We start from the raw sequence: 13,519 nt of genomic DNA on the forward strand, positions 1-13,519 counted from the left end.
AATTAGAACTTTGTGCACTGAGAATACCACGGATATAGTTCAGCAAATAGTCGCGCAGTTTCATCCGCATATTCTGAAAATTTGTCATTATTCATCTCATGGCCGCTTGAAATAGCTTACAGAATAACGTAAAATCGTTTGATTAAATTTTCGTTGACCCCCGTTATCATGGCAAACACAGTTAAATTTTCTAAAAAGCACCGAGCTGTACACTGCTATCATTGGTACTGCCGAATCCAGGCTTCAAATAATCAACGATTAGTCCTAATTTGGTACGGAAGGCCTTTTTAATAATGCTCTTGGTCTCTTGTACAATTCGTTTTTCTTCTTTAGTATGTGCTTGCGATTTTTAAATTTTCAGTTTCTAGGACAATTGCAAACGAAATTCGAAAAACCGTATCCACCCATGTAACATATATAGTCCAAACCTGAAATTGGCCTCGTTGACTTTTCTTTGTAGAAAAGCGTCAATCTTAATAAAATCTTAAGATGTAGCTCCACATAAGTAGCAACATAGAGTGAAGAAGAAGAACTCGAAGATGTCAATGCGGTGCAAAGTTTCCCATCGATCATCGCTAACCCAATTTATATTCAACTGAAATTCCGTTCTAATTTAGTACTGTTTCACAAGGGACAAGTGTCTTTATCTGATCTTTGATGTACGTTCTTCGTTTACAATCGATTCTATGTTTTCGTGCAAAAACTGTAATCTTAGCGGTCTACAGAATGGAGGAGACAAAGGCCTAGGATTGTGCGACATCACAATTTTTGCATTCGATTTGTCATCGACAGACACGAGTTGTAATTGCACGACTGAAGTGAAAAACACACTTGAGTCGGATTGTTGTCGTCGTGAAACTTTTTTTTATATACACTTTGTCCAGGGCTTCCTTCGCAGACGCATTTACATGTAAGGGATATTTTCTTAACATTTTCGTCCGCTGTACTCGAAATAATTTCACGTTGAAGTACTATAATACGCTGAACTATTTGGTTCAGTAAAGCCTGTAGCTGAACCTCTGCTTCGCTCTCTGTAATACTCATAGCCGTACGGAGTGAATAACACAGATTTTTTTTTTTTGCCACGGAAATTTTCGTGATGCTGCCCAATGCCTCAGAGATCTCAGTTCTCGATAGTCACTCTTTGACATTTTACGGTTCACCAAATAGAAAAGTGTAACATCTGCGGATGATGTAGTTTCGGATGTTGTTTCCAAAGCCTTTCGGTACTTGAAGCTCTTGTTCGACTCGTCAGTGTTGCATTCTTCATAACGTTCGATGTATTTAATTGTCCGGAGGAGCGAAGGCTCATTGAACAGCATATGGAGACTCGTTTGTAGTCAACATTGCACGGACTGCTTCAGTTCTCGTCCGTTTCCATCTCTCACTTGGTAACTCAAACTCCTTGGAAGGGCAATCACTCTTATTGGTCGATGTCTCCTGAGAAGTAGCAGGTGCGGGAAAGGACACGTGCACATTAAGCCACGACTTATATTTCTTGTGAAACTTATTTTTTTCTCTACAGACCGATTGCCACATTGTTTTCATTGTGTTAAATAACATTAAAAAGGATTGCTTTATATCGTTCGATATAAAAACCGAACGCTCACTCTCCTCGCGACTTGCAACTCAAGATGTTCCAATAAAGCGGCAATCTATTCTTCAAATGTTCTTTCACCATGTTCAAAACCTCTTTCCGTATATAGAGTAATGCTTCCATACTAGACCTTCTAGCAAATCCACAGAGAATTTAAAACTGATTTTCATATGAAAACTTCAAATATTTAACGTAAGTCATAGTGAATAAAGTACTATCTAACTCATTTGATAAACTACGCTTTTCTATAGCGATTTTCATTTTATTTGTAAGTTTGTTCTCCAATATTAAGGTCACAAAAACACGTGGCCGTAATATTTATTCATATAATTTTTGACAGATAAAACAATAATACATATGCTGCTTCTCAAGAAACCTTGAACACAAATTATTAATAACATTTACTATAAACAATGCGAATATAAAATAACCGAGCTGGTTTTTAGTCTCCTATTGTACGTACTGAAAACCTGCCGTAACATGCTGCGTACCCCCTCAAGCTGTGCACGAATTACGAACAAAAATCGTTACAGCCAAAGGAGCAGGTGGGAGCAGCCGAATTTTGTAAATTTCATAAGCTAATAGACTAGACTAAAAAAAATAGACCTAAAACCCTCAAATTGGGTCATTGGACAAAATGGTGCAAAATGGTACTTTATATTTGAAAATAGAAGTTGATCCGGTTTTTCAGGACTTCGTCCCACTGTGTTCCGCAAAGGAAGAACTTGTATAGTATAGACTTATAGTGATAGACTGTACGGTCTTGCGGGGCGGCTAATGGTAACTGGGAGTTGTACCTACGCCAACTGGTGGCGAAAGATTGAACTAGTGAATTCGGGTCAGTTGATGGACCAGTGGTCACGAAGTAGCCATCAAGATACAAATGCATTTATACACTGACGTATAATTCAGTGAGTCGAATAATGTAAAAAAATTTACAGCATATTTTTACAAGACCAATAAGAACAATGTTTTTGTCGTTGTGTGAAATTTTGGTTCATTTGGGTTCTACACCGAAAAGGCGGAACTTTATTGAAGGAGAGCAAATCGTTAATTCTAATCATTTAATTTATACGGGAATATTAAATGAAAATAATGAATACTATGAATTACTGTTTTATTGTTTGCAATCATCAAAAACTCGAGGAAACCCTCATGAAATAACTACAGTGATAGCTAAAACTGGCAAAGATTTCTCTGATCATCGGATTCATAAGTCGAATTAAGATTAGTTGAATTAGTTGATGCATCCGATTTTGTAAAACAAGCAGGTTGATTGGTTGAAAATATTTTATCTCTTCATAATCTTCTTGCCTCTCTGTCATTATTTTTAATTTCAATCCATTCTGTTTTTTTATCATTACGACGCAAATTGCAAGAATGTACTGCGTTTTGTTTCAAAACGTCTTTTACCTTTAGAACCTAAATCTGCATAACAAAATAATGTTTTGAGTTTATTTCAAGAAATAAAAAAATTAATATCAAATAATGTAGCCGAAAAATAAATATAATTACCTGGTAAAAAATAATCAGACTTTTTAAAATGCAATGAACAAACTTGCATGTAATCTGTAATGTCTTTGCCTATTTTTAAAACTCGTGGCCATATTTTTCTACAGTCAATTTTTTCATCAACTCCAAAAGCATTTTTAATGTTGACAAAATTTTTATTTTGTTTTTGAAAATAATGAAACCGAACATCTGAGGTTTTACAAGACTTACTACTGCACCCATAAACACAGCAAAACATTTTGCTTTTATTTTCTTTTGGAGAAAATCGCGCTCCCGTAGTATCTACGGTATTTTCCATCGTGGTATCGAATTTGTTCACTTAATAGAAAAAATACAAAATCAATAATAAGTGCAAATAATACCCAATAAGGTTTAAATAATTAAATACAAGTTCAGTATTTTTTTATTATGCATAAGCTGTTCGTGACAGCTGACCCAATTTGAGTAGTTTCAATTTCTACCACCAGACGGCAACACCGTACTTACCATTTACCAAAAGCCAAGACCGAAAGACAGAGCTAGTTCTGTCGGAGTCCTCTTTATGTTGAATGATCAAAAAGGTAGGGAGCAGCAGCCAGGCGGCCAAAGCGATAAGGCAAGCAGGGTATATTTGTATAACTATGTGTTTCCCCTGCAAACTCATCGATTTCAGTGAGAGGAAATTCCCGCAGCTATTGTTCTCTCCGTCTTGTCACGTCTTCAGAGTTCAGCTCGGAGAACAGAGCGCACAATCCATCTTCATAAGACTATGTTGTATCGACAACGTCTTCCCCGTAAACTCGATTATTCAAATAAGCCTAAGCCAGGCAAGCGAAAAATTCTTCTGTTTTGTCGTGGCCAAAATTAAAGCATACGATTCGGTCAAGCACAAGCTGTTATGGATGAAACTGTTCAAGATAGGAGTGAGTGTGAAATTCTTTAGAATATTCCAAAGCTTATACAACCAGGCAAACAGAACTCCCAATGGTACGTCGATAAGGTTCGATGTAACGGAGGGAGTTCTCCAAGGTGAAATATTAAGCCCACAATTTTTCTCCCTATTCCTAAGTGACTTAAAAAAATTCTTTTACAAAAACTGTGCTCGCGGTATATCAATCAATCAGGCTAATTAAATATTTTGCATGACTTACGCAGACGATATCGTCGTGCTATCTGATTCAGTCCCAGACTTGAAGAAAAAGATTAGAATTTTGAAAGCGTATTGCAGAGAAAACAACCTCGTAACAAACTTTAGTAAATCAAAAACCCTCATTTCTCATAATGGTCGGTTTAAAGCGCAAGTAACTTCTACTGTGATGACTAAGAGATAGAAACTGTTAATTACTTCAGTTATCTCGGGCTCACTTTTTCTACATCTGGCGTGTTACTCAAAAATAAAGAAAAAACAGTTAGTAGCACTCCAGCCGTCATGTCAAGCGCACTAAATATTATAAACTTTGTAAAATCGACCACCTGAAACACGAAACCTTTCTAGCACTAGTGACAAGCGGTCTTCTTTACGGGATGGAAATCTGGGACCTTCGGTACTTGAAAGATATTGACCGAATACAATTCTCATGTTATACAAAAGTACTTCACCTTCCAAACTGCTCTTCTAATTACGTGATTAGAATTGAAACGAGCGCCACCTCGATCTCGTGGAACGCAATGAGGAACAGCCTAGCTTGGTTTCAGAGAGTCAATAAAATGAACGAACATAGTATGTCAAGATTTGCCTTGATCGCCTACTAAAAATCGCAAATAAAAACGAAAATAACATCAAGTAAATCGGGTCAACCAAAAGATCTAGCCGGGGTTGCATATGAAATGTACGCTTGAACCTATGTGGATTTGCTATACGCCACATTTTAGAGCAACCTCAAAAACCTGGTCGCCCAAATTTAAAACCTCTATGTATATGATTGTCTTGACCTCGATGATGACGAATAAATATTTATTTCTTGGATCTGAAGGTCAATGACACAGACGTCAATTTGTTAACATTTCGGCCCAGGTGGGGGCCCTCCTCAGAACGCATTTTTTTTAATATGATAATCTGCTGCAAGAATTTTTTGGATAAAAAAGCATGATGTGGAACATGCCGATGAAACAGTTTTGTAGGATAAAATTTTAAAATACACTATTACATTGTACAGTGTAATACGTAACTCCCAAGTACACATCATGGAGCAAAATTAATGGCAAGGAAGGCATGACATTGAATTTAGATGACCGTTAGAGAAGTTGACACAACAACGGTCGGACTAGAAGAATTAAAACCTCTATCTTCATTATTATGCTGGAAACTCAGAATAACGTGGATTTCGGTTTTTTCGGGATTCCTACGCCATTTGTACTTTGAAAAATGTGAAAAAAATTTGAGATCTAGCGGATATCGATATACATACTCGTGAAATTTTTTGTGCCAAACTCGAGCTGTGAAAAATCATTTTAGGTTTAAATTGTCGATCTACTGAGTTTACAGAGTGACTAACTTCTTTTTTTCACAGTATGTAGATGGCGTCATACTTGCTTTCCTATCATTTGTTCAGATTTTTCGGAAAGGTGCGCCATTGTTAAAAAAATCAAAACCCGATTTTCAGTCATTTTTTAGGGAAATCCTTAAATATGTGGAGTCTTTGGAGTCGTTGCCGATGACTTATTTGACAATGATTGCTCTATAGTGCTACACGAAGCGAACCTTCCTGTATTAAATTCGATTCTGTTTATTTTTTTATTATTTGTTTTTATTTGAAAGGATTTGAGTTCCATCTAGATTATGCCCATGCCGCCCCGCCGGTAAGATAGTTTTCCTACCGACTGACAAAGATCAAGCTTTATAAATTTTCATACTTGTTTATTCATTTTATAAATTCTCTTGATGCGCTATCTGGTGGTTGATATTCAAGACAATTAACAGTTTATGCGTGGCCGTCAGGGACTTAATTGTTTCGTGTGGTTTTATGCGATATTGGGATCTCTGGCAGAGGCGTGGCTTAAGAAATTGCACCTAGCGGTGAAAATATGCACTAGAGTGAGTAGGTCATAGTGTACATAAACAAATGTAGACAAGTGTACTTTTATAAAAAAAAAAAACATTTTGTTTTCGTAATTTTAAAATATATAAGAAAAGGGCAATGTACTGAAAATCAAAGTCAAATTGCGACACATAAACAGTAAAACTTATCGATGCTACATCGATTATGTGCCCAACTCAAATCGACACGATAGCATGAAGCGCTATTATCGTGAATGTGCAAACGGGAGTCGTATCGTTGGGTGTTGTTCACAGGTACCAGCAACAATTTATTATTTATCTAATGCTCGATATCGCGAAAATTATAAGGCCTGCAAAGGCATTGAGTAGAATTTTCGAAACCGAGCAGGTCAGTCCTGTTATCAATGATGATAATGATGAAGACTGAATAAATTATGTTGTACACAGTTTTTATATTATGTAATTTCGAATCCGTTTGATATACTTCTTAAATAGATGAAAAATTATTAAAGCAACAATATTATAAAATCAGAAACGAATTTGTTCACTGATTCAGTAAATAAGGGAGTATTTTCAACTATGTCGAGGAATTATTCGATCACGGAAATATGTCCCCGATGATTCAATTGAAATTAAGTTACTTTTCCCTCAAAAACTATTGAAAAATGAATTTTTGAATTTTTTAACAATGACGCACCTTACCGAAATTCTGAAAAAATTGCAGAAAATGAAGAATGACCCAATGTGCAAACTGTGAGAAAAAGAGGTTAGTCATTTTTCAAACTCAATAACAGATCGACAATTTAAACCTGAAAAGATTTTTCACAGTTTGAGTTTGGCGCGACAAAATTCTCGAGTTTATGTTGATATCCGCCAGAGCTCAAATTTTTTTCATATTTTTTAAACTCGAAATCGTGTGGGAATCGCGAACAAACTGAAATCCACGTTATTCGGAGTTTCCATTATAATAATAAAGATAAAGGTTTCAAGTTTGGGTGAACCAAGTTTTTGAGGTAGCCTTAAAATGTGGCGTATAGCAAATCCAAATTGGTTCAGGGGCATATTTCATATGCAACCCTGGCTAGGCCCTTAATGACTTTTTTGTAAAAAATAATATCGAAGAAAAACATATATCTAAAAGTATACAAAAAATGATGTAGAATTAAGATATCATCCTTAAAAAATACCACTCAAACTTCTGAATGAAAAAATACTCTTACTAAAAACAAGGATGATCACACAAGTACGTTTAATAAACAGTACCATGAGAAGAGTAATCTTCAATCAAAAGATTCACAGATTTTCGCTAACGTCGGATTGTGAGTTTTGTCACAGTGAAATGTATTGCCCTTGCCGCAATAGTCTAAGGTCGGAATTTTATTATGTTAAAAGCGAAATAATGGGTGAAAACGACTTTTGGCGAAACCTTCACTACAACGACTCAACACAAGAGCTGCTCAAACTAGCACTGTATATGGTGCGTGCTTTAGAATTAAGGTCAAAATTTGCGAACGAGTGGCTACAAGTGAACACGTCATAATTGTAAAACATCTTCTCCACCTCCGAATTCACCTGTACTAAATAGAACACCTAAACATGTGTACTGACTTCATTGTGAGAGCAAAATTTAATAAATAAATCGAATTGAATATTAAACTAATAAAGTTATTGAGAAAAAGAAATAATCACGAATGGTTCAATCTTTTCTTTTTAGTATAGTAATTTTATACGTTTAAATTATTTGAAATGTAAAATTTTGGAATGAAAAGATATTTATTTTACTTAACTACTTGCTACATTGATTATGACTTATATGAGTCAAAAACATCTGTAACAGGATTTCAGCTTGCACGCTACGGATATAACGCTAAAACGTGAAAAATTTGCATTTTTCATCGCGAGGCTGGAACTCACGTGATAGGGAAGATGGCATGTTGCCACTTGGCAGAAAGATTGCTTTTTGGGTGCTGGAAAACACATGAAATTTTTGCGATGATCGAAGGTGACGTTTTTGGAAAACTCTATTTCAAGAAAAATTTACTTATTCAGTCTTTATCTTCCATTTCAGAGAATTTCCACTGAATCACAGTTTACTAGCAACAAGCTTGAAACTTATGAAATACAGCAATTTAAAAAAAAAAAAAATCGTTGCATTGGATGATTGGGGACGAAATAGCGCCAAGTTGAAGACATGAATTTTTTACACGATTAACTTGCAAATTTCAAAATGACGAAACAAAAGTAAGAATTCGTTTTTCGTCAAAACGCAAGGCTACGTGTCTCATAAAATTGCATGAAGATTGACATGCTAAAGTTACAAATCTACCGAAGGTGGTCGTCATGAGATGATCGGCGATTCAGATCATCGTGCGAGCTATAAAACTTGCCGCCTTTGCAGTACGCTAAAAGTGGTAATACTGATCTAGAAGAAAAAAATGACATTGTAGAACTTAGCTTGCTGTACAAATTTGATAAGAGACATTTTTTCGATATGTATCACGAGAAAGGAGAAAAAATGGAATGCTAAGTTTCAATCTCTCAATTTTACGCTCTAATTGTAGAGCGTAAAAAAGTAACCAAAAAGTATCCGATGTAAATTATTGTATCACGACGGGGATCGAGTTATCGCAAAAAAAGAAAATTTACCTTTTTTTCAATATGGTGGAGAAAGCACACAGAACATCTTGGGAATCTTTCTAAGCCCCCTCTACACAATATATAACGATCAGCCTGTTCTGTTCACTCACATTTTTTTGTCTTTTTTCGGACAGAATAACTTGACTACTAAGACTAAACTCGAAAGATCGGTATAGAGACTGTGCGCGAAATTGACGACAGCGCCAAATCGACCGTATTTGTCCCAACCGATGGGCATTTTGCCCTGTCCAATCCAATGGCTCAGCAAAATTATAAATTACCGTTGCTACGCCATGGCACGAAAGTGATCAATCGTTATGAATCGCCCTATCGCATAGGGATATTAAATAACGGTTTACTCGGTATTTCTGAGACTATTATAACAACTGGTAGCGCAACAATTAACCTTCACTTTTCTTACACTGGGAGAAAGCATTTTTTATACATAAATTTTTGATTTTTTTTTTTTAAATTATGATAAGTAACTACCGGACGTGTAAGTCCCATCAATAGGGATAAATTTGACCATTCGTGGCGCTAGTTGTACTCACGCTCGGTCCGTGTAAGTGTAAAGTTTTTGATGCAACAATATTCGTCACGTAGAGATCCCCTATCCTCGATCTGCTCTTTGTGCGGATTTTCGTACCCCCATTTTCGCATCGTACACTGCGCGTCGAAATGCGTGAATTAGGCACTTCGCACACTACCAACAGGTATGAAAAATCAAATCTCGGACATTGAGTTGAAGACAATCCTTTTAATGGTCTGCTTTCATCTCAGCTGTAGCACATCCGATAATTCTAGTTCAATTTTATAATTAAAGGTATTCTAGCTTCCTGTAACAATCACTTCCATGAAAATTTATATAATATTTATTTGTATTTTTATGGACAGAGAAAGAAAGTCATGGAGTCTGAGAAGATGTGGAGACGTATCATTGCAGAATCCTTTCAAAGAGATCTGGATATTTTGAAAAAGCAATGCACCACAGGAGAAAGTCTGCAACGGCCAATAAATATATATCCCTACCTAAAAGTTTTGGATGAGCATCATTACATTGATGTTATTGCAAAAGAAATTAAACGATTAGCTACTGGTTCCGAAATGTTCAGCCCTTCTTTAAACACGCTGACTCGAAATCTTGGCCACAATATATTTAGAAAATATGAGGTAATGATATTCCTATTACCTGGCTTGTGCTTTCAACGTATAAGTTGTATTGTTCCAACTAAAAATTTTCATCAATAGTGCGTAGCATCAAATTATTTTCGACGCATAAATCACTAATTAAATTTGTGATTAATCTCGTATTAGATTGAAATGAAGTCAAGATACGGCGTGAGTAAAAAGATATTCCGAATATACGGAAAATATTGTGATCGGTATTTAAACGGATACAACGGAATGAATACACGATCTATCTGGCAAAATCTCCTCCATGAAGAAATACACAGTGGCCCGACCACAGACATACAAATTACAGAGTGGCCATCAACTGTTTTTGGAAGTCTCGGTCGATTTTTGTATGACATCATTTTGAGGGATATCAAAATTGATGTCAATTGTATAAAAAACAAAAGTAAAACTGAAAGATATTTGCCTGCGTTTTACACTGTCTTTAGAAACACTCGATACGTAATTACGCAAGAGGTAAGTGAATCTACTGAATATTCATATAACTTACGTTGTACAGAGAATCCTACGAAGCTTGATCACGTTTATAAATAAAACATTTAATACTGTAGATAAAACCGCATCCAGTCTTGTCACGAATATACAAACAAGCGCAGCTCGATACCTTGGATTTTGATACCACAGATGTACCATCGGTGATTCCACCAGTACCCTGGCATACTGTCCACCATGGAGGATACTTGGTAGCTGGTCAAAAAATTATAAGACTGCCTTACCAAGCTGTAAGTTGTAGATTTTCACAGGCCACTTAATTTTTTATATCTTGAGCACAAAATTGTTAAATATCTTTCATTAAGAAATGCGATTATGATAGTATTTGTCCTATGGACAAGGCGACATTCGGACTGTAAATAAAGTAATAAAAATAAGGAATATAATTGGTTCTGAGTTTAGGTTCAGCAATGGCGAATACTCCAAAGTATACCACAACAGCAGATATACCCTGTTCTAGATTGTTTGAATCAACTGGGTAGTATACCCTGGAGAATAAACCAACCTGTTTTGGACATCGCTGTGAAGGTAAGCGTTTATTGATATATTTGCAGTTTCAACGCGTTCGCATTCAATTGCCCAATTTTTCCAGGTATTCCAGAATGGCGGATCAAAAAAATTAGATATTCCAGAACCACAGTCTCCCGTAGTCCCAACTGTAACGGTTGATGCGAATGCATCAAAGGAAGAACGAGTCAAGGCTTCGAAAGCCCGACTGAAGGAAAGGCAGAAAAGATCAGATATGTACTCTCTCTGGTGTGATACTCTTTACAAACTGTCCTTGGCTAATCACGTAAGAAACTATTTTCTCTTTTAAGGACATCGGCAGGGGGGGGGAGCACCCCTTCCCTGGAGATTCCAAAAAGTTTGGATAGCGCAATGAGAATTAAATGAAAACGGTGTCATTTGAAATAGCTATTAAAAACACATGCTGAGAAAAAAACGTAATTGACTTGAACAAAGACTATTTGAGTAGGCCAACAGGGTAGCTTCTTTATTTAAAATATATGTGCTTCGGACACATGCTCACTATATATTTTATTGCAAGAGTGATAATGTTAACAAAAAATCTGTAACTACGAAGTTTTAGTTCGAATTAGTGCTGCTATCTGAAAAAAATACACACCATATCAGGCAAACTATAGGAAGTGCACTTCCTCTAAATAAAAAAAAGTTGAATAAATGTATATTCGAAACTGGACTGTTTTGTTTGATAATGTGATCAATCCTGGAGAGAAATGCGCAACACATTTGCTATGTGCTGCATTACTACTTATTGTTCACTTAAATTTGAACGTTTTACTCTGTTGCAGTTCAGGGGCCAAGTATTTTGGTTACCACACAGTTTAGATTTCAGAGGACGTGTATATCCAGTCCCTCCACATCTGAATCATTTGGGTTCTGACTTGGCACGTTCCTTGATGGTCTTTGCTTTAGGAAAACCCTTAGGTCCAGATGGGCTTGATTGGCTAAAGATCCATATTATCAATATAACAGGACTTAAGAAAAGAGAATCTAATGACGAGCGACTGAAATATGCAAATGAGCTGTTACCAAAAATTTTAGACAGTGCAGAAAACCCGTTTACGGTAAGTTATTTTAATTTCCTATAAAAATTTTAGACCAGCAGTGGTGAGATTCAAGTTCTATAAAATAAAGTTTGAATTTACTATAGCGACGTTCCCAAACGTCAGTTCTCTGAAACACCGACCCCCCAAGCCCTGAAGGTGCGAAATCCCAAATGTGCAAATTTTCGAAAAATTTAGCTCTGATATCACTTAGTCTCGAAAAGTCAAATTCTGAAATAGCCAGCCTGTATTTGGTAGCTATAATATGAAGGTATTTTTAGAATTGTGTGGTACAGTAGATCTGTTAGTTAGGGTTTAGACAATTCAAGATTCTATTTTGGAAGTTGCGTATTTGTGACAGTTGCACTTTTGAATTTCCGAAACGTTTCGAGTTTTGGTTTTGAGAAGTTTCAAACCCAGTACTTTGGTTTGTCAGAGCTGTTGTTATTCGAAACATCAATTTTCCCTGCCATGCGTTTATGTTTGGTGAGAACAAATATGAACCTTGTAAAATGTATAGGTACAGTGCACTCCCTCAACAGTACCACTTCTCTACTTTCATACTTGGTTGCGGTCCCCCACCCCTCCCTAGACCAATTTTTTCTGTCAAGCGTAACTCTCAATGGTGCGGCGCATAAAATGCAATATCTCGCACGCTCGCGGGTCCTCCAATTAGCGCAAAACCGCTTCTCCTTTTGTACCGTAGCGGCACTATTGAGAGAGTGCTTGAAGTAATCTTAAGATTTGGTTAGGTTTAGAAATAGTATTTAAAAACTGAATGATAATTTAGCCACCTCCTGATTCGGGCTGAGAGATAATAAATGCGGTATTTCTGGGGACCGACTTTTATCGTGCAAAAATTTACCGGGCGTATAATATTCATTTTTAGCGTGATGACGCGATCGCGAAAACGGTTTCCGAGCTGCAGCCATCACCGCGCAAGTCCGTTTACGCGCAAAATTCAACCACGCAACAGCAATTACCTACAATCTACACTGTTAAAAATGTTTGATGGAAATGTGCTAAAATTGTAATGGAAGTTTTATCCTCTTATGGAAGAGTAAATTTACTCTAATTTTTTCAAGTATTCTTCGAGAACTAATTTTTTGAATTGACCGTAACATTACCGCAAACTTACTAGTATTAGTGCCGTAATTTCAATAAATCTGGGTATTATTTTTACAATTATGGATTGCAAATTTAATGGATGAGGAAAAAATAGATGTGGAACGGGTGTATAATTGGTTATTAATTTTTTGTGAGCACAGACAACATCTTAACAACTTATCATTCCTTACAATCTATGAAAGCGCATTTTAGATCGATTAGAAAACCTATCGCATTATTTTTTCCTAACCGGGGCTCAAACCCCGTTGTTTGCTCGCAACTTTCGGATTACTAGTCGGACGACCTACCTACTACACCAAACTATGTACTTCATTTGATTATTAATGCATTGTACAGTTCACACGAGCATGATAGATAATACGGTCACCAGAAACTCAATAATAAGATTATAGTTTTACAATTCGTACTCACAAT

General features: G+C 36.2%; 1 protein-coding gene across 9 annotated transcripts in view; it reads left to right on the forward strand.

Moving 5' to 3' along the window:
• The window catches only part of LOC124300714 (DNA-directed RNA polymerase, mitochondrial), a 136,234-nt gene that overhangs the window by 61,588 nt on the left and 61,127 nt on the right, over positions 1–13,519 (forward strand). For all 9 annotated transcript variants that reach the window (XR_006907302.1, XR_006907303.1, XR_006907300.1 and 6 more), the window contains 6 exons: positions 9,618–9,893; positions 10,038–10,373; positions 10,469–10,639; positions 10,812–10,937; positions 11,002–11,202; positions 11,723–11,998. Coding sequence is in view for 2 of the 9 variants with exons in the window: in XM_046755031.1 (XP_046610987.1) it covers positions 9,618–9,893; positions 10,038–10,373; positions 10,469–10,639; positions 10,812–10,937; positions 11,002–11,202; positions 11,723–11,998 (1,386 nt within the window). In the remaining 7 variants the exon portion in view is untranslated. The remainder of the gene's footprint in view (positions 1–9,617; positions 9,894–10,037; positions 10,374–10,468; positions 10,640–10,811; positions 10,938–11,001; positions 11,203–11,722; positions 11,999–13,519) is intronic.

Source organism: Neodiprion virginianus, chromosome 3 (assembly GCF_021901495.1).
Source record: "Neodiprion virginianus isolate iyNeoVirg1 chromosome 3, iyNeoVirg1.1, whole genome shotgun sequence".
Classification (NCBI taxonomy): domain Eukaryota; kingdom Metazoa; phylum Arthropoda; class Insecta; order Hymenoptera; family Diprionidae; genus Neodiprion; species Neodiprion virginianus.